The sequence below is a fragment of the Polypterus senegalus genome, chromosome 10, assembly GCF_016835505.1.
Source record: "Polypterus senegalus isolate Bchr_013 chromosome 10, ASM1683550v1, whole genome shotgun sequence".
In the NCBI taxonomy this organism is placed as follows: Eukaryota; Metazoa; Chordata; class Cladistia; order Polypteriformes; family Polypteridae; genus Polypterus; species Polypterus senegalus.
This window is the reverse complement of record NC_053163.1, coordinates 95,361,305-95,386,923: the sequence shown is the minus strand read 5'-3', so window position 1 is coordinate 95,386,923 and position 25,619 is coordinate 95,361,305. Positions and strand designations below refer to the sequence as shown.

Sequence of the window (25,619 nt, the reverse complement as noted above, 5' to 3'; positions counted from 1 at the left end):
GCAATGATGTGGAGATGGCAAATGTCAATATTTTATTTGTAATAGAACGCAGATGACAGATCAAATGTTTAATCCGAGTAAATGTATCATTTCAAAGGAAAAATGTTGATTCAAAATTTCACGGTGTCAACAAATCCCAAAAAAGTTGGGACAAGTAGCAATAAGAGGCTGGAAAAAGTAAATTTGAGCATAACGAAGAGCTGGAAGACCAATTAACACTAATTAGGTCAATTGGCAACATGATTGGGTATAAAAAGAGCTTCTCAGAGTGGCAGTGTCTCTCAGAAGCCAAGATGGGTAGAGGATCACTAATTCCCACAATGTTGCGCAGAAAGATAGTGGAGCAATATCAGAAAGGTGTTACCCAGCGAAAAATTGCAAAGACTTTGCATCTATCATCATCAACTGTGCATAACATCATCTGAAGATTCAGAGAATCTGGAACAATCTCTGTGTGTAAGGGCCAAGGCCGTAAGACCATACTGGATGCCCGTGATCTCCGGGCCCTTAAACAACACTGCACCACAAACAGGAATGCTACTGTAAAGGAAATCACAGAATGGGCTCAGGAATACTTCCAGAAACCATTGTCAGTGAACACAATCCACCGTGCCATCCGCCGTTGCCAGCTGAAACTCTACAGTGCAAAGAAGAAGCCATTTCTAAGCAAGATCCACAAACTCAAGCGTTTTCACTGGGCCAGGGATCATTTAAAATGGACTGTGGCAAAATGGAAGACTGTTCTGTGGTCAGACGAGTCACGCTTCAAAGTTCTTTTTTGAAATCTGGGACGCCATGTCATCCGGAACAAAGAGGACAAGGACAACCCAAGTTGTTATCAACGCTCAGTTCAGAAGCCTGCATCTCTGATGGTATGGGGTTGCATGAGTGCGTGTGGCATGGGCAGCTTGCATGTCTGGAAAGGCACCATCAATGCAGAAAAATATATTCAGGTTCTAGAACAACATATGCTCCCATCCAGACGTCATCTCTTTCAGGGAGGACCCTGCATTTTTCAACAAGATAATGCCAGACCACATTCTGCATCAATCACAACATCATGGCTGCGTAGGAGAAGGATCCGGTACTGAAATGGCCAGTCTGCAGTCCAGATCTTTCACCTATAGAGAACATTTGGCGCATCATAAAGAGGAAGGTGCGACAAAGAAGGCCCAAAACGATTGAACAGTTTGAGGCCTGTATTAGACAAGAATGGGAGAGCATTCCTATTTCTAAACTTGAGAAACTGGTCTCCTCGGTCCCCAGACGTCTGTTGAGTGTTGTAAGAAGAAGGGGAGATGCCACACAGTGGTGAAAATGGCCTTGTCCCAACTTTTTTGGGATTTGTTGACACCATGAAATTCTGAATCAACATATTTTTCCCTTAAAATGATACATTTTCTCAGTTTAAACTTTTGTTCCGTGATTTATGTTCTATTTTGAATAAAAAAATTAGAAGTTGGCACCTCCACATCATTGCATTCAGTTTTTATTCACGATTTGTATAGTGTCCCAACTTTTTTGTAATCCGGTTTGTGTATAATATATATATTACTAAAACATGAAAAACGTTTGTTTTAACGATGTGTTTAAATAGAATGTTATAGACACTAAAAACATGAAATGCATGTGTTCCAAATAACGATATAGTATTTATAAAAGGTGTCATTTTGCTTGACTTCTCACTCTATACAACTCTAAGCAACTGAAATGCAGGTAAACAGATTTGAGCTGAGAAAACGTTGTGGCGGTGGGGGGATATGATAGTAGGCTGCTTGCTGCTTATTGACACATTTACAGGACAAAAGACACTGATGGAGAGGTGCAAAGCGATTTAAGGTGGGACGGATCTACGAGTTTTTTCGTAGGCTCTGTTAATTCTAGTGTTAATATTGCTGGCGGAGATGTTGGATGAGTTGCTTTTGCTAAGGAAGACAAAAGTACTATGTTCTTACTGTTCTCCTGGCCAGGCCAGGTTAAACAAAAGACTAGTTCCACATGAACAGCATGTTAGATGGAACTCTTCTGCTGCTAAAGTGCTGGACATGTCAGCGCCTGTATCTAAATCCTCAATCTTTTCCTCTATTTGCTAAAGGCCATAATGTGCAAGTCTTTTTAGATTCAGCTTTTCTTTGTTGTAGTGGAGTTTTTAGAAGAGATACATATATCATGCTCTATGTTGTAAGAATCCTCACTAAAATACATTAACAAGCAGTAAATAAATAAATGAATAAATAGAAAACTAAAAACAATTCATGCTGGAGTAGGAATTATTTTGATACCTGTAAATATGTAAATAGAACAGAGGGCCCACAAAGGCAGGTATGCAATCTATATATAATTCACTAAGGCAAGACACCCATGGAAAGCACGCCGGAAGGGGCATGGATTCACTAAGCCGCCGACAATTAGACACCTATGGCTAATGCAGGGAGGAGCAATGCCCACCAACTCCAAGACCATTGGATACAACGACAACTTGCAGAGCCACGCCCACCAACTCAGACACGACGACACAGAAAGAACGGCGCCATTTATATTCGTCTGTCGTAGAGGCCTCATGTACCTCTGAGTGATCTTGACTGTTCATAGAGGCATGTTCCTCGCGATATGCAGCTTGTAAAACGGTTTGCGAAGTGGTATCCCATGGGATCCTTAAAACAATCCTTTACAACTGAGGTTAAAACACAATGAAGTAAGCAGTCTTTAAAAAATGAGTTTTCAGTTAAGACGCACAACCACATGCACCATAGCAAACTGTTTTACACGCTACATACAGCAATTCGCATCTGCGACAAACATGCATCTTCTTCACTCACGGACAATTATATGTTGCTCTCTTTTAATTCACTTTCTGTTGTATCCTCAAACCCTCCCTTTTTATACAACTGTGTCTTTCCAGAAGTGTTCAACCATCAATAAATAATTATGCGGCGTTTGTTATGCCGCGGGTTCACTATTGTGTTGTATTTTGCTCTCTCCAGAGTTCCATCTTTTCATTTACTTACTGATGTATTCTCACACCAACCCATTTTAGACAACCGTGTCTTTCCAGAAGTGTTTAGCATTCAATAAGTAATTATGCATGAGATTGAGTGTGTGTCTACCCAGGGCAGAGAGGCGTGGGTAAGCCGTTGAACCCCATTCGGGCTGCAAACCGTGGAATTCCCACTAAGTGCGACTCATACGCTCCCACTGGTTGCGTCCCTACCCTTTGTACACACCCCCCTCCCACCTCGCTACTACCGTGGTTGGGTGTCTTGGTGGATTATATATAGAAAAGCAGCCAAAACCGCACAGAGCAATGAGACGTCTACGTGAGTCACAGGTGCATCTGGACTGTGTAAAAACAACAACGACTCAAGTAACGAGTTGGAGGTGGGCACATGAGCAGGCAGTGCATACTGAACGAGAAATCAGCAGACTAGAGAGCTGAATAGATGTCCTCCTCCTCTCCTCCCGTTTCCACACTGAGCGCCGTTCACCCCCATCCCTCCGTCTGGCAGGAAAAGGCGCAATGACTGTCCGCCACTTTTCAGTCACGGATGATTGTGCGTTGGTTCGTTACGTGCATTGTTACAATGTTGCTTTTCTTGCTGATTTATTACATTACCGATTTTTCCAATGTTAATTTTCTCCCTGTGATTAAAAATCATTAAAAAACCGGCCTGATTATGCGGCGTATGGTACGCCGCAGGTTGGCTAGTAATATCTAATTTCACAGTAGTTGCTGCATATGTAAATGCTATTTTGGGTTTTTTATACGAATATATACAATGAAGTACCAAATACAAATAGCTGTTCTGATACAGAGTCAATTTCAGTCATTCATGATAATAAAGATATATAGGCTGAGGTGATATCAGCTTGTGGTTCTTAGGAAAGTGCGTTGATAAAAATTGCAGAGTTAAAACATACATGCATGCAGTGGTACTGTTATATTGTTGCCGGTGCAAGTAGGAAGCAGTTCTAAGAAATGAGACCTGCACAGGGAGTAACCCAATCTCAAGCTCAGCAAATACAACATAAAGCAGAACAGAGTCGAAGATAGCTATACCAGCAAGCAATAGGTCAGTGTAAAATATAGTCGGATATTTGAGAATGGATGTTGTGTGCAGTTTAATTGATAATTACATAGTGAAGCAGTCCACAGCAAAAAAATAATACAAATGGAACTGAAAGGAACTGTAAGCGAATAACATGCTGACAGTGGAATAGAATTAATGTTAAAAAAGCATGCATCTTGAAAGAAATTATACTTAAAATATTCTGTACTGATAAAAAATGAAAAAAGTTCTTGTAGCCACAAATCATAGAGAATAAAACAAATGATGTGAAAATTACTTTACTATACATAAATAAGTATTCTCAAAGTACTAACTGAAACTAACCTCAGACAATATGTGCTATCTTGACAGTATTTTGCTTTTAGATAAAACAGACACACTATAAATTGGGCTACCTGCTTGTATGTGTAAAAGTATCAGAGTATCATCTTCAAAGTTCTATTCTAAACAATCCTAGGTAATTAAACTTGCCCTACACCATTAATTTAATTTTAGCTTCCATAATATTATACACAAGAAATTCCATTAGCAGATCCAGGAGGCTGCTTTTTCTACCATTTTACACCAAGTGTGTCAGTAAGATAGAGTTAATTGTTTTATGATTACATACTCAGCAAAATGACTCTGCATGTAATATTTCACTGGTATATTGGTTTTGTTTGCCATGGTTCTATTTTAATGATAATAAAAACACTAATTTCACTAAATCGATTATATCTTTTTTGAAAAAATTATTTCATTCACTGCTATAAATAGCTGGATGTGGGTTATAAGCTATGCAGTAAGTAACACAGGTTTTAAAGGTTATGTCGATCTTTCAAAACACTAGAAACACCCTGCACACATCCCAAACACTCTTCTGTGTCCATGATAATTCTAAAATGAATGTTGAGTAAATGTTCCTAACAAGAACAAAATAAGAAAGATTCAGAAATATGGTCTTATATAATTTGATGTTAAAACAGGGTTTTAAAAGGATTAATGTGACATGAAAAAGGTTAAAGACTTAGGAAAAAGACTCAAATAAAGGAAAAATCCTCCCAAAAATGGTGTTTTTTAAGATTTAACTTACCTGGTGTATTTTTAGTGATAGCTGGAAAAAATGTAATCACAATTTATGTATGTACAGCAGAGTTAAGCTTCTGATAAAACTGAAGTTTATGGTGACCAAAGCTGGACAACAGTAAGCAGTATCAAAATGTCCATGAAAAAATCTCATGTTACTCTTAATTGTCTCATGGTCATTTGATTACATTCAGTTTGGCATGATTAATACGTGGCCTCGAATCTAAATGCATCGCATTTTCAACTGACACAGAAATTGTATGCTGTAGTGAAAAGCAGTTGATCCTTTGGTTGATATTTTTTTAATTATTGAACAATAAATATGTGACAAAATTAAGTGCAACATGTTCATATGCAATAAATTGTATTTAATGTGTTGGGTTGCATTTAATTTAGGCATGAATAATCTTCCATACAGACTTGTGCATATCCAAGTTTCTTTACTAAGCAGAAACTCAATTCACTTGTGCAGTTTAACAACCGGCTGCTAAATAATCCCCAAGTACTCAATTTGTGGATTTGAATATAAATCTTATAAATGGGAGACAGGTCTACAAATTCAAGTGCTCATTTACATCTTATTTTAGTTCACAAGATCCTTTTCTACTAGGGTCTTATTTACCAATATTTTAGTAAAAATGTATGTGTTTGGGACATAGTGAGCATATGGCACAATTATGTCATATGTGAATTTTACAACACTAGTAACAAGGGATTTTTGCCATGGACGTTTTGACAATGCTTGCTGTTATCCAATGTTGGCCACCATAGAAGTTTTATTCTATTTGAAACTTTATCTTCATTCTGCATGAATACATGAGACTCAAATGTTTTCTCAGCCATTACTACAAATTACATATGGTAAGAAACACATACAATTATGTTTGGACAGATCATACATTTTATGTGATTAAAAAAAGCTTAAAGACATATTTTAGAAAATTGAATCTTAACTACTTTAAGGTACCTGTAAAATGCGTTTGATTCTCTGTCTCTGTGGATTCTCCCCCTCTTCACTGTCAAGTTGTCGGTGAGGGTAACAAATGAGCTGTAGAAGGCGCTGTGCTTGAATGTTCACAAGTACAGGATCCTGAAGAGATCCACTGTCCTCAGAGAGAGACTTCAGGCAGCGCTCTCCCACCCATTCCTGCAAGAAGCAGGTCAACAAGTAATAACTGTGCTTCCAAAATGTCTGACATTATTTGAGCTAACAGATGCAATGTATTCATATAAAAATTTGATTATTATATCGGATGGGGGTTTCTGGGTTGGGGAATCAATTACAACCCTAACAAAGAAACATGGAAAGGCAAAAGATGAAATTCCAAGATTAGGGTTTTATTTTTCCAAGATTTTAACATTTCATTTTCCAAAATAGAAAGCAACACTAATGTGACAACAAAAGACAGAATCCTTGTAGAAGACAGTCCTGAACATACAAACAAGAAAACCTCCTTCAAAGTTACTTAATCACTATGCACTTTTTCCACCAACTCAATTCACTCTCAAACCACTGTTAGTGTTTCGCTGTTTCAGACACTTAGTCCATCTCACACATTAGTATAAATGCAATTAATAAGTATCTATCTAAATGAATACCTACAGTAAATCCAGAAGAGGAACATTATTTTTTTCTTGTAACTATGGTCAGAAGCAATTATAGCACCTGAAAACACCAGCTGTAGAAGTCTTTATGGGAAAACAGTAATGATCCAAAAAGTACAATTTTGGTAATTAATCGAAATAACTCATGCAATAGAATATGAGTTCTCAAAATGGCGCTGACTGGTGTGGCTGGCCGTCTGCTCGTCTTGCTAATCTATGTTTTAACTTTGTTTTTATGTTTTAGTTTATCCCAACAGCCTCTGTCCTACGATTGTGATTCTTTACTTAACATATTTTCTTGCTTGCTTTCCTCTCAATTTTCATCTTCTGATGGGATATTATGTGAACCTCCACCTTTGTTTTATTCATCTTCTGACTTCTTCACCTGGACGCCAGTGTTCACCTGTATTAGTGAGTTGAATGCCTCTCAAGAGACGCAAACGCACCCACCGCCACTGTGGAAAAAGATTTAATTTCTCCATTTCAAGGCGGCATCACTCTTCCTCGGTGTGCTCTCGGGGAGTAAACGCTGCTAATCTTCACACATTCACCCGTGCTCGTCCCGCAGTGAGCTCTTCTACTTCTATCAAGGCTGCTCTCTTGAACGTGAGATCAGTGTCTAATAAAACTTTTATTCTGCAAGACTTTATTATCTCAAATAATCTGGATTTCTTTTTCATCACTGAGACCTGGTTTGTAAATGGTGACTCTTCATGTTTTACCAACTTAGTACCATCAAGTTATTCACTTTTAAACTCTCCGCAAGCTGACTCGTCGTGGTGGGGGCATTGCCACTGTTTTTAAAAGTATGTTCTTTTGTTGGAGCTTTACAAAGGGCCCGTTTAGTAGCTTCGAACTGCAACTTTTAGAACTGTGCAGCTCCCCTTCTTTGTTGTTTGCTACGGTTTATAGACCTCCTGTAATTAATGATATCTTCACTTCTGAATTCTCTGATCTCCTGGCTGATATTAACCTCTTCCATGACATTGTTGTTAATGTATTTATTGTTGGTGATTTTAACATTCACGTTTGTTGTCAATCGAATCCTTTGGTTAATGACTTTTTATCCCTATTGGACTCATTTGATTTTATCCAGCATATTAATAAGCCAACTCACTCTATCAATCACACCCTTGATCTTGTTCTTACATGTGATATTTCAGTTAATAATATTGATTTATGCAATGTTTCTTTCACTGATCACTTTCTATAATGATGGATTTGAATATTATTGTTGATGTCCCGACCACTAGTTGTCTCCCACGCTGCTCTCGCTTTCTAAATTGTTCTATTATATCCGATTTTAAAACCATATTCTCTAGTCTTGATGTGCACGTCCAAAATGATGGTATCAATGATTCTGTCTTAAAATGTAATTCTTTTTGTAAAACGGTTTTAGACTCAATTGCTCCGCTCAAAATACACCATAATAAAGACCTGCTCCCTGGCTAAACTACATGATCGCTGCACCGCACCTGTCGAACTGCGGAATAGTGCGGGGAAAAAAGATGGATCGATTGTTTCTAAACAGATTTTTAGGACTTCTCTATTCAACTTCCAGGCTGCAGTTAAGAAAACTAAACAAGATTTCTTTGCTGATTTAGTACCCCGTCATTCTAAGAATCCTAGGGTCTTATTTAATTCAATTAATGCGGCCATTCACCCTCATTCTGTGATGGGATTAAATAGCACTGCTCATTCATGTGAGCAGTTTCTTTCATTCTTTGTCAGCAAAATTGATACTATCCGCTGTGGCATTGTACAAACTGACTATGAACTTCCTACTGTTAAACAGGGTATTGTCTTGGAATCTTTTGATCTTGTCTCACTTTCACAGTTAAAAAGAATTATTGACACCCTTAAACCAGCTCCCTGTCCTTTTGATCTTGTACCACCACGCCTTGTAGTGGAAGCCTTTGATGTTTTGGGTCCATCTTTACTAGCCATTATCAATGATTCTATTAGTGAGGGATCTGTGCCCTCATTTTTTAAACATGATGTGGTGTGTCCCGGTCTAAAAAAAGGCAGAAATAGATCCTGAAGTTTCAGCCAATTTTCGCCCGATTTCCCAACTGCCATTTCTGTCTAAAATTTTAGAAAGATTATTTATAATCAATTGGTTGATCACCTTAACTCCAATAATTTATTTGAGATCTACCAATCTGGTTTTAGGCGTTATCATGGTGTTGAGACGGCCCTCCTGAAAGTATTCAATGACATCTCTATTATTACGGACTCCGGTGGTGCTGCAGTCCTTGTCCTCCTTGACCTGTCTGCTGCCTATGACACTACTGACCACGAGATATTGCTGTTGCAGTTCGAACATCTTGTTGGGCTTAAAGGGGCTGCTCTTAACTGGTTGAGGTCATATTTAACTGGTAGACACTTTTCAGGGACTTTCAATTCCTCTTTTTCGTCTACTGCTCCTCTTAAATATGGTGTTCCTCAGGGATCCAATTTGGGTCCTATTTTATTCTCTATATGCCTTCACCCTATTGGAGCTATTTTTAGGAAATTTAACATTTCTTTTCACTGCTATGCTGATGATACTCAGGTTTATATTCCCGTCTGCAACTCTGCAATAAATCAACTGCACAACTGTCTTTCTGAACTAAGATGGATGGCTAATAATTTTCTTGATCTGAATCAAAATAAAACGGAGGTGCCTATAGTGGGTCCATCAGCTAAAGCCCAAATTGGTCTTGGATTTCTCGGCTCTTTCTCTGTCTATTGCAAACCTCAAGTCCACAATCTTGGTGTTATCTTTGACAGAGACCTCTCTTTTGAGAAACAGATTAATTCTGTAGTCAAGAGTTGCTTTTTTCAGCTTCATCTATTATGTAAGATCAAGTCTTTTTTATCTTCTAGGGATCTTGAGAAAGCTACTCATGCTTTTATCTTTTCTCTCCTTGATTACTGCAACTTGCTGTGTTCTGGGATTAGCAAATCCCTGATACGCAGGTTACAGTTGGGCCAGAATGCTGCCGCTCGCTTCCTGGTTGGGGCAAGAAAGTATGATTCTGTTTCTCCAATATTAGCTTCTTTACACTGGCTGCCCGTCAGTTTTTGAATTGATTTTAAAATCTTGTTGCTAGTTTTTAAATCTTTCCATCGGCTTGCTCCTGCCTATTTATCCAAATTGTGTGCTTTACACCAGCCATCTGGAGTGTTTAGATCTTCTGGTCAGTTAGCTCTTGTTGTCTCTCGTACTAAGTGTAAAACTAAGGGGGACAGAGCATTTACAGCTGCTGCGCCTCGCCTGAAGAACTCTTTACATAAAGGAGTCGTCTACAATTGAACTGTTCAAAACAAGATTATAAAGACTCATTTCTATTCACTTGTATTCCGTGACCTTCAGTAATTCTGGTGGTTTCCCCATTGTGATTATGTAACATTAATTCTATTTATTATTTATTTAATTTATGTTCATATATTTTATTTCTATTTGTGTTATTTATGTGTTTTCTTTTATTCTATTATTGTAAAGCACTTTGGCCACAGCATTCCTATGTTGTTTTTAATGTGCTATATAAATAAATTGACATTGACAATATATTATGAATGTTATCATACCATTTTCTAAGACCACTTAGGCTGCAGCCTATTCTATTATGAATGTAGTAAAGAAGTAAAATAACATTCAGCACTGCAGATAAATAAACATTTGCCTATAAATAGTTGCACTGAAATTATAAATACAGATTTGGTCTCTTTGTCTAATTATCAGTCTTATACAGTCCCTGAAAAAGTCCTACCTGCTGGCAGATACTCTTCAGCACATACTTGGCATACACATCCAGACTGGCTGTTTCAATGGAAACTGCTCGGCCACCGGCCTTTTTAGAGCCAAGATCATCTTCTGAAATGTCATCCAAACCAGCTGTGTGAGAAAACCCTGATCCTTTCAGCTCTGCATCTCCTTGAAAAACAAAAAAATGATCATGTTATGTGATCCATTAAAAAAAGCATTACATGCAAATTTATATTTAATATAAATTACCATTTTACAATCATTATTTTATATAATTTATATTTATTGCCAAACTAAACTTGCAAGGATGCATGGTTTAAAAAAAACAAAGCTTAAATACTAAACCAATATTATTCAAACATAGTTGACTTCTTCTTCTGGCAGTGATTTTTAACAGTAGTACCAAGGTTATTGGGATTAATTGGTTCAATAAAACAATGGAAACAAGGGCAAAATTTACAGAGCCTCTCAAACAACAGAAGACTGAATACAATAACAAAAATATTATTCCTAAATGTAAATAGCAATTTGTCATAATTTTAAAGCTAAGTTTTTTTATACATGGAAAGGAAGGTTTAATAAATAAAATATACTACCTCTAAGAGCTAATGATTGAAGGATAAAGCTTTAAGTTAAAGTCATAGTAGTGTTTGCTTAAGTAGAATTGAACACAATTTTCTTTCATAGTTATAGATTATGGTATAGCCTCTCACCCCCTGTAAGTTAATGTGAGATAGAACTTTCTTCCTATATCAGTAATACAGTGTGTTAACTGAGTCAGTGTGTGCTTGGAATTAAGTCTCATTGCTAGCATGGACTGATATATTCATTTGCAGTTTGTGAATGGGCATACAGTTTTCTGACCATTTAGAAATGGTTCAACTGTATAAGCAAAATTAAAGAAACAAAACAAGATATAAGCTAGAACAGAACTTTTCTTAAGCAAGAACTTTTCTTTACTTTGTAATATATATTTTTCTCTATTTTTGTGTGAACTGTTTTACTTTGAACTTCTACTAAACCTTTTAAAAATGAAGATAATTGGTCTGTGGAATCATTTCAATATATCAGGCTATTACTGGAATCCCATGAAACAAACTAAAGCTTCAGAACTTTGATAATTTTGGTAAAACACAGCAACATCTTTTCATCAGAAAACTACCAATCTGATTGAACCGGACAGTTCCATCTGAGTACTCGTTAATCCTGAATATCAGTCTAAGGCACGAAAAATAAAAAGACAATCCACACATCTTAATTCTTTATAAGCTGTAGATGGTCAAATTCTCCATTGTTGTTTTGGTCGATTGTTTTGTTGCAGGTTCTGATTTTCTTCTTTCACCTCAGATACTGAAGAAATAAAATATACTACTAATTTTTTCCATTTCTAAAAAGATTACCACCTGCTTACAGTATGTAACAAATTTCCAGGGTCAGTCCCCTTCACATGTCACACTCAAAAGAAGGGATCGCAGAATTGAATTGAGGCTGGATATCACTCACAGATGCCACAAGGTATGCTTGGCCTTACTCATCGACAAAAAAGAAAATGTTGCCATAATAGAGTGAACCATAATAGAGAATAGAAAAGCAAAAGTGTGAAACCACAGATGCTTACAGGAATAGCTGTAGATCAGTTCAAAGTCCTCTAATTTAACAAATAAAATGGCCATATAACTTTCATATAATGCATATGTAAAGCACTATCTTGACAATGAGAACACAGGTTCTCTCACTACAAAATGGCCAAAGAAACTTTATAAATTATTCAAATTACATATTTTTTCTGCAAAATATTTTTATTTTCAAACCTAATAAGGTTAACATTTTCTGCACCTCTAGCTGTTACCTAATGGCTAAATGTAAGTATAAAAAGTTGTGGAGAGAAAGAGGTCTACAATTTAGCATACATATTGTTAAAAACTAAATTTAAGAAAGACTGCAGTACATTTGGTTTTGTTGCCAAACTAGATGAAACAGCGGTAATGTGGAAGTTTCAAAGGCCGAATTCTTTAAGTACATCACACATACATGGGGAAATAAATAAACATGCTATTATACACACTCAGTTAATCTTACACTGCCCTCTGGTGGAATTAAGCCTGCTTGCCAATATTTAAAATGAAAGACAAGTAACAACTACCATAGTAGCTAACAGAAAACATGTTAACATATTTGCAATTCTTCCCAATATAAACTTAAAAATAATCATAATGTAGTACTCTATTGTCATCTGTCTATAATTTCCAAAGTTCTGCTTATTTATTATAAGCAAGCAAACTAAAGAGTGCATGTATGAATAGCCAACTATAAACATATCCAATAAGGATAAAAAAATGGCATTTCACATTTTATCAGTCTTTTACGGGTTGTAAGGCCCTACAAAAGCGGCATTCTTTACAGCAGTGCTTCCCAAACTTGTTCCTGGGGACCCACTGTGGCTGCATGTTTTGATCAATTCAGATTCACAGTAAGTGATAATAATTGATCTAATTTAATGAGCTGGTCTTTTCTTCTGTTCTCTTATTCTGTATTCAAAAAAGCACAGCAGGAAATATTTATTTTTGACATTTTTCTGTGTAGTTTGCTCTCTCCATTGTATCGTAATAATTACAATTAGAATCCTACAGAGCAGACACCAAGGCATTGTAACAACACTGAATGATGAAAGGCTGCAACTACTTCAGGGTCAGATCCACTAATAACATAACAAGAATACCTGGAAAAGCATGATGATGATCAGGATAATATTGTTAAAAACTAAAAATATCACAAAAAACTACATAATAACTGCTTATTACATTTTAATAAAAATTTGCCAAACTTAGTTTTATACTTTCTACACTCACCACAAAACACAGAAAATGGGATGTAACAGCTCATTTAATTAGGCTAGGAATCCAAATAAAACAGGACTTGGTTGGAACAAAACTTGCAGCCACAGTGGGTTGCCAGGACCAGGTTTGGGAACCACTGCTTTAGAACCAACATTCAGATTTATATTTGAATATTAAAAAGAAAATACTGAATAAAAGTGACAGGCTGTACTTGAAAGTGTAATCTCATTCAAAGGATAAAGACAAAAGAAGATCCAAAAACGTTGAAAATAAGACACAAATGATTTATAAAATAGAAAAGTAAAATGTATATGAAGTCCACAAAAATGTTTATAAAACTGAACTCTAAATAAAAGCATCAAAGCAAAATGACACATTATATTTAAATATAGAATCTTATGTTAGAATTAAGGAGGGAGCTGACATTTCAGGTCATGGAGCAATGAGTCAACAAACTAACTGAGCAGTACAGATGTGGCCTGGAGTCAAAGCCAAATCAAAAAGCCAATAAATCTCATTGATCCTTCACACTTGTAGTTCAATTGCTGACTTTCAGCTTAAATGAAAATATACATGTCATTTGATCAAGTCCACTAGGCTAATGTAAATTAAATCTGAGAAAGAAATCCACATAAGAGGAAGTCTTGAAGTTAATGGAAACTAAGCAATCTGGCATGATATTTAAAAAAAACAAAACAAAACAAAAACCATGCTGCTTATAGAATTCAAAGTTATAATAAAAAACTAAATCACTAGATCATCTAAATCAAATACTCAAGTTCAGTGGATCACAATCGTCAACTTTACTACACTACTTTATTATCTACTGATTTTCATTAGAAGCAGATAACATCCCATACAATTAAGTCAAATTTAACAAAGCAAACTTCAAATCCCACCCAAGAGAAAGAGAGGAGAGCCAGCATCCAGAGCTACTGTATAAAAGGAAACAAGAAATGAAGATTAAGTACCATTTTCCCTGAAGTGGAAGCTTATTCTAAAATGTTATTAACATGTTTTATAACTTTATTTAGCTTAAGCACATGTTTTTGTTAGCTGGTGGCATTAAAAAGTATTGATAATAGAGAAACTACATAAAACATCACAAAAACAACCATGTTTATAAATAAAGGCTATAGTTTTTACCTTTTTTTTTTAGTGCTCTCTTTTAATTGAGATAGCTTTAATATACCAGCTAGATTGAAATTGAATTAAGAAAAGCTCTTTGTAAACCTTTGCAAATAATAACATTCAATGTGTTTTGTATTTTTTTGTGTTCAAAAGGTATTCTCTGAAAGCTCATATTTTCAAATTAGAGTAAAATGTTTCCTGAATGGTAAGATTAAGTACTCTAGACACCCACAAGAGCCTAAAGCAGGTCATAAATAGAGATTCTAGTGAAATAAAAAAAATATTATTTAAAAACACCCAAATATGCTTATTAAACTTCACTTAGAAAACAAAGAAAAGCATTTTGAACGCTTACCGAGCATGAAAACTGCTTTTAAAACGGCAAACACTGCACCTACAACGATGCTATTTTGGGATGCAGCCAAAAGATGGCGATCACATGAGGAACGAATTGCAACAGAGGGCTTGTCTAAGGAAAAGAAACAAGAAATTACATTAGTCTGTTAATGCTATTTTTTACCAAAAGGCATATGAAAGTACATGACTATAAATAAAACACCTGATATAATACCTGATTTAGAGTTATCTTGTTGGCAGGGGTTACGCTGAGGTGTTTTGAATAAATGAAGAAGAATTCTGCAGGTTAACCTTGCACCAGGCTCAGAGTCCTGCTCGCTGCAGGCTAAAAGTGAAGAAAAAGATATTTAAAAATCAAGATAAAGTAATTTTAAAAGCCAAGAAAGGACACATGTTATTACAAAATACAAAGACTCTCTTCAATACATTGAAAATGTTTGTGGCTAAGGACTAAAAATAAATTCAATATAAAATGTTCTCTCAAAAACCACATACACCATTCAAAACATGATCAATAGTGGGCTCTTATATTTGATATTTTAAGCTAGAATCAACTGTATACAGGATGCCAATCCACATTACTTAATTCTGCACAAGAAAACATTTTGGAATATGAAAAAAGCAATGCTTAGCAATCATGGCCAAGCTGGCATATTACCTGCATTTAACAGGGAAGGAATTGCAACACATCGAACAAGATCCTCCAACAATAAACACTGGCGGGCAATCAAAATTGCAACAAATGTGGCCAAAGAATCATGAAAGGAGAGATCACTCACCTATATGTTAAAAAAAATGATTAAGAATAATTTGAAGTTTGTTAAATATATCGAATTATACTGATTCAAAGTATACCCAGTCTGTATCCTTTAATGCATACTGTTAAAGCAAAAGAAATTACTGAAACATCAAGGAATAATGTCTAAAATAAACACTTTTTCATGAATATCATGAGAAGTGAAATCTTACTTTCTTGTATACTATATATAAAAAAATGTTCCCAAAGATAATAATTATACCATAACTGATTTTCTGAAGAGTGGTTTTATTCCATAATATAGAATATATTAAATAGAATCACAGAATATTTCAAAATATAAATAGAATAGCTTTTGATTTCAACAATATGTGGCAACTGAATTTCTTGTGAAGAAAGAAATAACCTATGGCTGATATTTATGTATGGCTTCAAGAAGCAGATGTAAACACGTACACTAAAACCGTCACATATAATGGTTAAATAACTGCAAATGACTGAACTGAAATAACACAATCGGTTTACAAGGGTTGGTTAAAATAAAGATGAGCTGTGGAGAAAGAATCAAAAAGTAACCATGCAGGGTACAGCAGTGGACCCTGGAACTGGATACCAAGTGTATTCAAAATAACATGTGCTTGTCAGCTGTAACAATGGAACCAAGGTAGTAAGAACACTTTAAATACATATGCTGTTACAACAGATGGAACTACTAGTTATGATACTGCACATTTCAATATTACAACAATTTCTTGGTGGTTCAAATATGCCAATTCATTTTGGTACGCCCCATATACACCAAAAACAAAAAATAAAACAGCAAGGCATTTTTACTTGAAAGGATATTTCTAAGGAACAACACTGAAGTTCTTACATCAACATTGCACAGAAGATCATTAAAGCCACAATTCCCATTGTTCGAGGAGCAGCAAAGGGCTTTCAACACTCCCAACCATTCTGCACTCAATGACCGGCAGTAGGCAGTAAGCTCTGCACACAAAATCCCAATTTCATTCACTCTGTCAAGGAACAAATGTGATAGAAAAGAACGATCAATACAGAACACAGTAGCAATACAGAGAACATACATAGATGGGATGCTTACCTTTCTGGGTCATGGTGTCCAACACAAACATACATGAGTACATTGCACACAAAGCTGTACCGATTGGCTGGGTTGTCATTGAGGATTTTGCCTGCCATAGAGTGACTGAAGTTATGGGCAGAAGGGTTCTCTATAGTATCAATCATAAACTCAGGGTCCCACAGCATGTTGGAATCAGAAGGGTCAATATTGCAATAAATAGAGTTTTTAACTTTGGAGCAAAAATCACTGAAGAGAAAAATACAAAGAAATAATAAAATCTAAAATGCTGAAATAAATTTTAAAATTTCCTAAAGAAATTACATAATAGACAGTCTGTATAAGGCTGGGTTTAAATACATAGCCTGCTCTTAAAACCACTGAATATTTAAAAATACAGTAAACAGTAAACAAATAAAAATACTAATGACCCTTAAAATACTTATTTTCTGAGCAAACTGCTGATTTTTCATTTTGTAAAGCTAAAAGTAATTGCTGCTTCTATGCATTGCTTTACATCTGTTACTAAATATCTTATTAAAAAAAAAAAGCTAGCAACACTGAATTGGGGGAATACCGTTTTAAACAAAAATTTACAACCAAGTTCATGTTTAGCAAAGATTAGATGATATTTAAGAGATTTTCTAAATTCTTAGTACATTTCAATCATGTGTGTGTAAGGTAAACGTAATATATCTTTAAAAAAAGTCTATTATTTTGCCATGATGCTCTTTTATCAATTTGGCAGCACCCCATGATGTTTTACAAGGCCAGTGCTAGATCACAGAGCTGTAAAAGCCTTGCAAGGAACCTTCATGTATTAACTGTATGCATTGTCCACCTCATTTTACATTGCTGCCCAATCGACTTTATGCATGCTTTTTGTCATGGATTTGCACCCCTGAATACATGTGGTTTTTTAAAAAAGAAAAGAAAACTTGCATTATTTTCATTTAAGGGGTACACAAGCTGACCATGATAAAATTACTGCATTGTTCTGCATAGATTTACTATGCATAAGATCTTCTCTGCTGGATTAAGCAGGTTTTGCTACTTGCTATATAGCACAGATCAGGTAGAGACAGGCACAGTCATCCTTACAACCAATCCCACCCCACTCTCTCAAGTATAATGATGATCCCTTGCTTTAAAGGCTCTCTGAGTGTGCCAATACACACTGGCATTCATACATTATCTGCCCGAACTCCAAAGATCAAACGGGGGACAACGGTATGAAATTGTGCAAAGAGATCTTCAACTCCTAGCAACAAGAGCTCCAGCCTACTACTCACCAGCCACGTGCTAGGTCCATATAAGGGAAGGGGTCACAGGCTGAATGCATGCCCAATTTACTCGCGGACCTTGGTACCAAAGAAAAACAAACCTTAAAGGAACCCTCCCCCTCCCAGTGTAAGAACACACATAGAGCAGTAAGATTTATTACTATTTATAAGGTGTTTCCATCTTTGGAAGAAAAAAGTATGAATCATCTGCAGAGATTGGAAACAAAAAAAAAATGTGCCAGCTGTGTGAAGCCATGCTTTAAAAAATGGAACAAGCCAGTCCAATGGTCAAGCAGTGCTCTGAAGATTGGAACTCTGAGAGCGTAATGATTATGCACACACACTTATTGCTAGTTTGTGGCCATTTGTTGCACTTTGCTTGTGGTTATCGTTTTATCTTCCGCTTTTGTTGTTTAAGGCACTGTTATACAGTGGCTAACACTGCTCCTTCACAGCTCAGGACATATTTTTCACCACAATATTCGGATCAGTATAATTGCCAAATGCTTCCCTAACCCTCAGGGACACTTAAAAGATAACTGCATCATTACAATCTGCTCAAAACTAGTTATGTTCCTCCTTCCTATTGACTTCAAAGCATTTTGCCAGGTTTAGCAAAGCTTCCAAATATTTCCACAATTTTACCAAACACAGAAAAATTTAATCTGTGAGGTTTACTCATCACTACTACTGATAATTCAAATGAATTCTATCATATCAGTCTGAAGCACAAAATAAGAGAAAGCAACATGCTGAACTTCAGCTGTCGGTTTATTATTTGAAATCTTGATGAAAGGCTGTTTCAGAACACACATAACAAGAAAAGCCTGGACCTGACCTTGTGTATGCAGGTACAGTATACTTAAGACCTGTGTCAGTCAACTTGCTCCTATTCTCACTGACCTTTTAATCTTAATTACATAGACCAAATTTCTTAATGGATTAAAGATGGGGACTCATTATGATAATTCATTTTCCAAAGAAATCCATGGTGTGCTGCCTCAGTGACTACTGACCCAATTACTTGACATTTCTCATAATAAAATTTCATCATCTCATAACCAACCTTCTGTGAATGATACACTTGGATCCATACAAGTTTGCCTAAGGGAGTTTAAATGAATCATTAACAAACAGCCACAATGGGTGGATATGTTGCTTCCAGTGAAGTTTCATTTAAGCAGTTTGCTATTTTCATATAAACATTTGTAGTAAATTAGTATATCACTACTAAAGACAATGTATTAGATGTGTTCCTTGCTGCTGTTTTTATCTGTAGCATATACACTTCTCTAGAAAATAAGTATACTTTATCTAGTTGGATTTTACAACTTCTTTGTTAGCAGAACTTTATTTTCCAAAACTAGATCTGCTAGATATATGTTTGGTATTTTTCATGTCAAAGTTACTTCTTCATAATAATGTTGGAACAGTATTAAAACGTATTTATACTAGCCTTCAGACCATGGTGCCAGTACTGAAATGGTACTAAAGCAAATAAAGGATAACCGGGTTGAACAATTGCAAATCTACCCAGTCTGCTATATAAAAGTGTGCTGCAACGGTTACCCCACATAATTACACACCTCCCTACTTTTCAACAAGCTACTTTTTCCCTTTGACTTCTCCAGTGCATCGAAATTTGCTGTCGAAGAGAAGCAGAGGGAGTGAATGATGCATTTCCACCGCAGAGTTTAAAGAGCACAGAAGGGGTATGGGGGGGATTGTCCCACAAAAAAAAAAAGTTTATAGCACACTTCACTGCATTCCTACAAGCAGTGGTTCCTCTTTGAATTCTCTAGTTCAGGGGTTCTTAAACTTTTTAATGAGGACCCAAATAAGTAAATCAATACCGTCCTGGGACACAAGAAGAGGATTATTATTATAATGACATTGGAGTCATAAAGAGACAAATTACAATGGCTAGATTAGAAAAAATAAATGTTTTTGTTTCCTTTCAAGCATATTTCTCACTTGCATTACTAAAAGTGTGAAGCAAAAGTATTGTTAAAATAATACTCTATCAATGTAAACCTGCATCTCTTGAAATTTATTTAAAAAAAAAAAAAAAAATTCACTTTAGAAAACAGTTTTATGTGGCAAATAAATATACACTTTGACTTGTAAAATACCACACTTATCCTTTAATCTTTAATTTTGTTTCATTAAATAAGCTCCATTTGAGATGACAGAGGCATGACCTATTTTCCAAACATTTTCATTTAACACTGTGAGGCATGACTGTTCTGAAATTTTCAGAGAGAAAAGTTTCAATTAAGGAACATATACAAACTAATCATGACACTGGAGAATGGAAATGTACTGAATGTTGATTAGCACATTTAAGTAAGTATTTCACTGCACTCTGCGCATGTGACAACACTAACCCTATAAACAACAAAATTTGGATTATTGTTAAAGGCAACAACCAGGGTTCAAAAAGTCACAGTTGTTAAGGTCCTAACTTCGATATATGTGCTTTACACTGATGATGAAGAAAGCTGGTGCTTGCAGTTTGAGATACAGTGATCCCTCGCTATATATCACGCTTTGACTTTCGCGGCTTCACTCTATCGCAATTTTTTTCTCACATAGGCTTACGTCACTACGCATGCGCTTTCTGAGAACTTTTATCTAAGCCCTATGATGGCTCCTAAAAGTGCTGCTTTTTCTAAGCCTTCTGACAAAAAAAACTAAGCGCCGGAGGAAGATGCTTACTATCCAGGAGAAGGTGAAACTCTTGGATATGATTAAAGATGGCAATACCCTACAAAAACCTCCTCACGCATATGAAAAGACAGCGCCAGCAACTACCTATCAAGATGTTCTTCAGCGCGCACCCAGACACCCACTGCCTACTCCTAGTACTTCTTCACTGAAGACAACAACGCACCTGCTGAAGATACTGCACCACCTCTGAAGACTCTCCTACTGAGGTCGTGCCTTCATAGGTTAGAGGTTGGGTGCAATTAAATGTACAGTACAATAATCTACTATATAAAAGCGTTCAGGATTGTCCTTCCGTCCCATGAGTGCAAAGCGTAGCGGTATTCCGCTTATTACAGACTTACTACTTGCGGCTTGAGGTGCGAGCGGCGATGTGAGCAGAGTTCTGGTGCTCTCATCTTTCCCTTGCTTTTGTGCGCGATGCGCTGGAAAAATAGACAAAATTATGTCTCTGGAAATAATTAATGTTAATGGAGTACAAATGCCTCACCACGTAGTAAATATCAGGGGAGATGGTGCTTGCTTATTCTCATCTATAGCTTATTTAGTGCATGAAACTCCGTCTTTAGTGGTACAGATTCGGGCTGACATTGTACGACTTTGGACAGGCACTTGAGGGGATAAAAAAAAAAAAAACTTAGGAATGGGCACTTTGATGTTCTCATTCCCTACACTTACATGCCTGATATACACATGGAGCGCACAAAAATTGAGGATAAAAGTGGGTCCCCTTAAAAGGCGAGTGCGCCTAGTAATATGATATTTGTAACATCTTATTTTGTCTAATATATTGGGTAATACGAGTGTAATGGTGACTAAAGGGTGTTATTTAATGTCTAGAGGGCTCTAATAATGTTAAAAAAACTTATTTAGAAGGTCGTAAACAGGTTTTCTATACTCTAACTGCGAAAGTATTCAATTTATAAATAAAGAATTGTACTTCGCGAAAATTCATTTATCACGGTAGAGTCTGGAACGAATTAACCGTGATAAACGAGGGTTCACTGTATGGGATACTGCAGTGACACTTTTACAGAATTATTACTAAGGGGTTGAAAACTGTCCAGCACGAATGAACATACAAAAAACGTACAAATGAACAGTGCATCTACACAACATGACCCAAAATCTTAATACTCTAAATATTAAAGAATGACATATTTTTAGTTGGTTGGATATTTTGTATTGCATGCAATATTGTATGATAAATATGATTACATGTATACCCACATTTTAACAATAGATAACAGCATTATATATACTATACATCAGATTGTAATATCTCTACGCGAGAGCAGAGACTAGATTATGTTGTTGTTTTGGTAGTATATGTGTAGCTGTTTACTGCTTAATTTTGGAAAGAGGTTTGTTATGAACACTATGAGCTTAATGTTTTATGATTGGTACTAGGTGCTTAAGCTCTCTATTTTTACTAACCTGTTTCACTGTGTGCCATAAGATGAAGGACACTATGAAAAAATTTAAAGAAAGTTACTGATTTTGTGTATTTCTATTTGTTTTTAGGAAAGTCACAGCACAATAATCAGTTATAAACAGCGTTCACTTCTTGTTTTCATAAAAGGTCTTCGGTTATTTTATACAAGTTATGTTCTAATAAGAACTAATCAAATGTCTGACACTTTGAAATGAGCAAGGCACATGGGGATTATTTTTTTTGTTTCAGCTTGCTATTAAGAAATTGAGCAAATTAAATTAAAATGATGATGTGGGGCAAGATGTACTCAAATAGATTAATTACTTGCACATGAGCATACACTACTACTTTATTCTGTATGGACTCACGTGAATCACTTTCCACCACAGCCTAAAGGTGGGAGGGTGCATTATCTGTGTAAATGACTGCTACATGTGCTTGAGCAAAAAAAGTTTGCTTTAAAAATGTGCAAGCCGTAAGCAAAAAATAAATACAGAAAGCTACAATTGCACCTGAATTCAAATCAGTGTAGTTAAGATTCACTACATATAATTTTAGGACTGCACAAAGTTTACTATATTTTAATAATAGCATAAAATTTCAAAATTTTAGCATTGCTTTATTGATCTGAATTACTTGAGTTACACTTGCAGAAAGTAATTCACTGAAATCAGCAAGTGGAATCAGAGTTGGCCGATATTCTGCCAAAGAAATTGCAGATCATAATCAGTGCACAACTACTCTAAAGCGCTGGTGACTCTGGAGGGAATGCTACAACTAGCGGAGATGACCCTAGACCATGGATAAGTAGGGGTGGGCTAGCATCATGGACTCTGGAAATGTTCCAAAACCTTTGAATGGAAAAGCCCAACAGCAACTGCAAAGTTAATTATAAATATAATAAGCAGACAATGAATACATAGATTGTATAAGTGTGTTTAGCATTTCTAAGCTTCCATTCAACTTTTTGATGCATATTTCTTTTAGACTAACTGTATTTAGGACAGGCTGGAATCATATGAACAAATGTACTCTGACTCCTGTGTTTTACCTTGGTAAATATACTACTATTACAAAAACTGTATATAAAATTCAAAAACCTGGAATCAAGGGAATACTGATTATAGCATTGCATTACAGTTAGAGTTAAAACCTTTTGCCATATAAATTAATTTATATGTTAAAATTCTGCATTCTTCATAAACTTGAAGGACTAAATAAAAAAAATACAATCCCAATCTTTTTCTGCCACTTAAAAATCCTTTACCTGAAAATCTCACCAAATTTACTTTTAAGGTGGCTGCAGGAGGTGTAGAGGTCATATAAATAGGCAAGAATACATCGTTCAGCAGAAGAGCAGTCAGCAGGATTAACTCCATGCTTTACCACAATCCGAAGCCTAGAAGAAAAGACGTCAATATGCTTAAGCAATAATTATAGATGACATAAGCAACAGGAGGTATTTGGGTCTGCTAGATCAACATTAACCAGAACTGTTTTTCAAAAGCAATACATTTTGCTGCATTTTCCAACACAAAGGTACATTTGCTGGCACAGATTTCTGGCAACTTTAAAACACTTTCTATTTGAAAGTTTCAAAGTTGATAAACTTTGTATTATTGTCTATTCTGCCAGTGTTCTTGAAAGTGTATTACCAACCAGGATGTTTGCAGAAATCTGTGCATAAGACTTTAGAGAAGTTTTAAACATGTACACCCAATGCCTTGCTAAATTTTTCAGATCCAAAAATTCAAATTGTACTTATTAACTTTTTCTTTGCGGTTATATCAGAAGACAGTCAAAACAGTTTTAAATATCTATGTAAATGTCTACGCGTGGAAGTGTGTGTGTCTGTCTGGCCCAGAAGAGAGAGGTGGAGTCGGGGTAATGGTTCTGCCTCCAAGGAAACAGATAACTCCCAAATCCACTAATAACACAAGCGAGGCCAGCAGATCAGCAAAACGAAACCTCAGAAGAAAGATAAAGTTGCTTAGATGATAACATCAGCAAATCAGTATTCCTTTTATTTTTCCTCCCGCCGCTAATGCACAAGTGATGTGAGCATGTCAGCAAATCGAATCTTCCTCGGAGAGAGATGCCCAGAGTAGTTCCTTTCAATTACCTGAAATCTCTACATTTCCAATTTTTTTTTCTGACGATTTCAATAGTTCCTAGGAGCTGGGCTTTTTACTGCACGAGCTTACATGGTTAGTACAGTATCTATATTTAGAAGCAAAAGAAAATATGCTTGAATAAATATTCAAACACTTTAATAGTTTGTAGAGCCACATTTCTTAACAATAACAACTTAAGTGAAGTCTATACCAGCTTTTACACTGGAAAAACTAAGTTCTGGTACTGTGACATAAAAATCTTGTAGAATATCTTCAGGCATTTGTGTTATTCCACTGGAAATGTGGTACTACTTAAGGGCTAGTGGTGTGACGTAAACTAATAATTTAATTTTTAATATTTTGCTGATATACTTTCATTACAACTTATTAATGTGCCGTTTTCTTGTTCTGTATTGAATCTTTATAGAACTATCATATTATGTTAGCACTGTTTAAGAAACAAAACCTAAACAGTAACTGTGTTAAAATGCTTGTATTAATCCATTTAATGATATGTATTTTACATTTTCCTTTTGTTAGCAGATGATGATTGCAATTAAAGAAGAAAAATAACCTTGGCTGGTCTGTATACATGCAATGGTATTCAATTAACCTTTCAGTGGGTATCTGTATTTTCCATTTTCTTTGTAAAACACACACCAAGTAAAATTAAAAAGTGGGGTCACTAAAAGACTCTCTTGGAGTTTGCTAAAAGACACCTGAAGGACTCTGAGATGGTGAGAAATTAAGATTCTCTGGTCTGATGAGACCAAGATAGAACTTTTTGGCCTTAATTCTAAGTGGTATGTATGGAGACAACCAGGCACTGCTCATCACTTGTCCAATACAGTCCCCACAGTGAAGCATTGCGGTGGCAGCATCATGCTGTGGGGGTGTTTTTCAGCTGCAGGGACAGAACGAATGGTTGCAATTGAGGGAAAGATGAATGCGGCCAAGTACAGGGATATCCTGGACAAAAACCTTCTCCAGAGTGCTAAGGACCTCAGACTGGGCCGAAGGTTTACCTTCCAACAAGACAATGACCCTAAGCACACAGCTAAAATAACGAAGGAGTGGCTTCACAACAACTCTGTGACTGTTCTTGAATGGCCCAGCCAGAGCCCTGACTTAAACCCAATTGAGTATCTCTAGGAGAGACCTAAAAATGGCTGTCCACCAACGTTTACCATCCAATCTGACAGAACTGGAGAGGATCTGCAAGGAGGAATGGCAGAGGATCCCCAAATCCAGGTGTGAAAAACTTGTTGCATCTTTCCCAAGACTCATGGCTGTATTAGCTCAAAAGGGTGCTTCTACTAAATACTGAGCAAAGGGTCTGAATACTTAGGACCATGTGATATTTCAGTTTTTCTTTTTTAATAAATCTGCAAAAATGTCAAAAATTC

At 36.0% G+C, this 25,619-nt stretch overlaps 1 protein-coding gene across 2 annotated transcripts in view; it reads right to left on the bottom strand.

Annotated features, from left to right (window-relative positions):
• The window catches only part of med12 (mediator complex subunit 12), a 131,289-nt gene that overhangs the window by 56,831 nt on the left and 48,839 nt on the right, over positions 1–25,619 (bottom strand). For both annotated transcript variants that reach the window (XM_039766252.1, XM_039766254.1), the window contains exons 20-27: positions 23,367–23,498; positions 16,676–16,903; positions 16,445–16,589; positions 15,472–15,592; positions 15,028–15,138; positions 14,812–14,925; positions 10,493–10,656; positions 6,100–6,279 (exon numbers count right to left, since the gene is read on the bottom strand). In XM_039766252.1, coding sequence (XP_039622186.1) covers positions 6,100–6,279; positions 10,493–10,656; positions 14,812–14,925; positions 15,028–15,138; positions 15,472–15,592; positions 16,445–16,589; positions 16,676–16,903; positions 23,367–23,498 — 1,195 coding nt within the window. The remainder of the gene's footprint in view (positions 1–6,099; positions 6,280–10,492; positions 10,657–14,811; positions 14,926–15,027; positions 15,139–15,471; positions 15,593–16,444; positions 16,590–16,675; positions 16,904–23,366; positions 23,499–25,619) is intronic.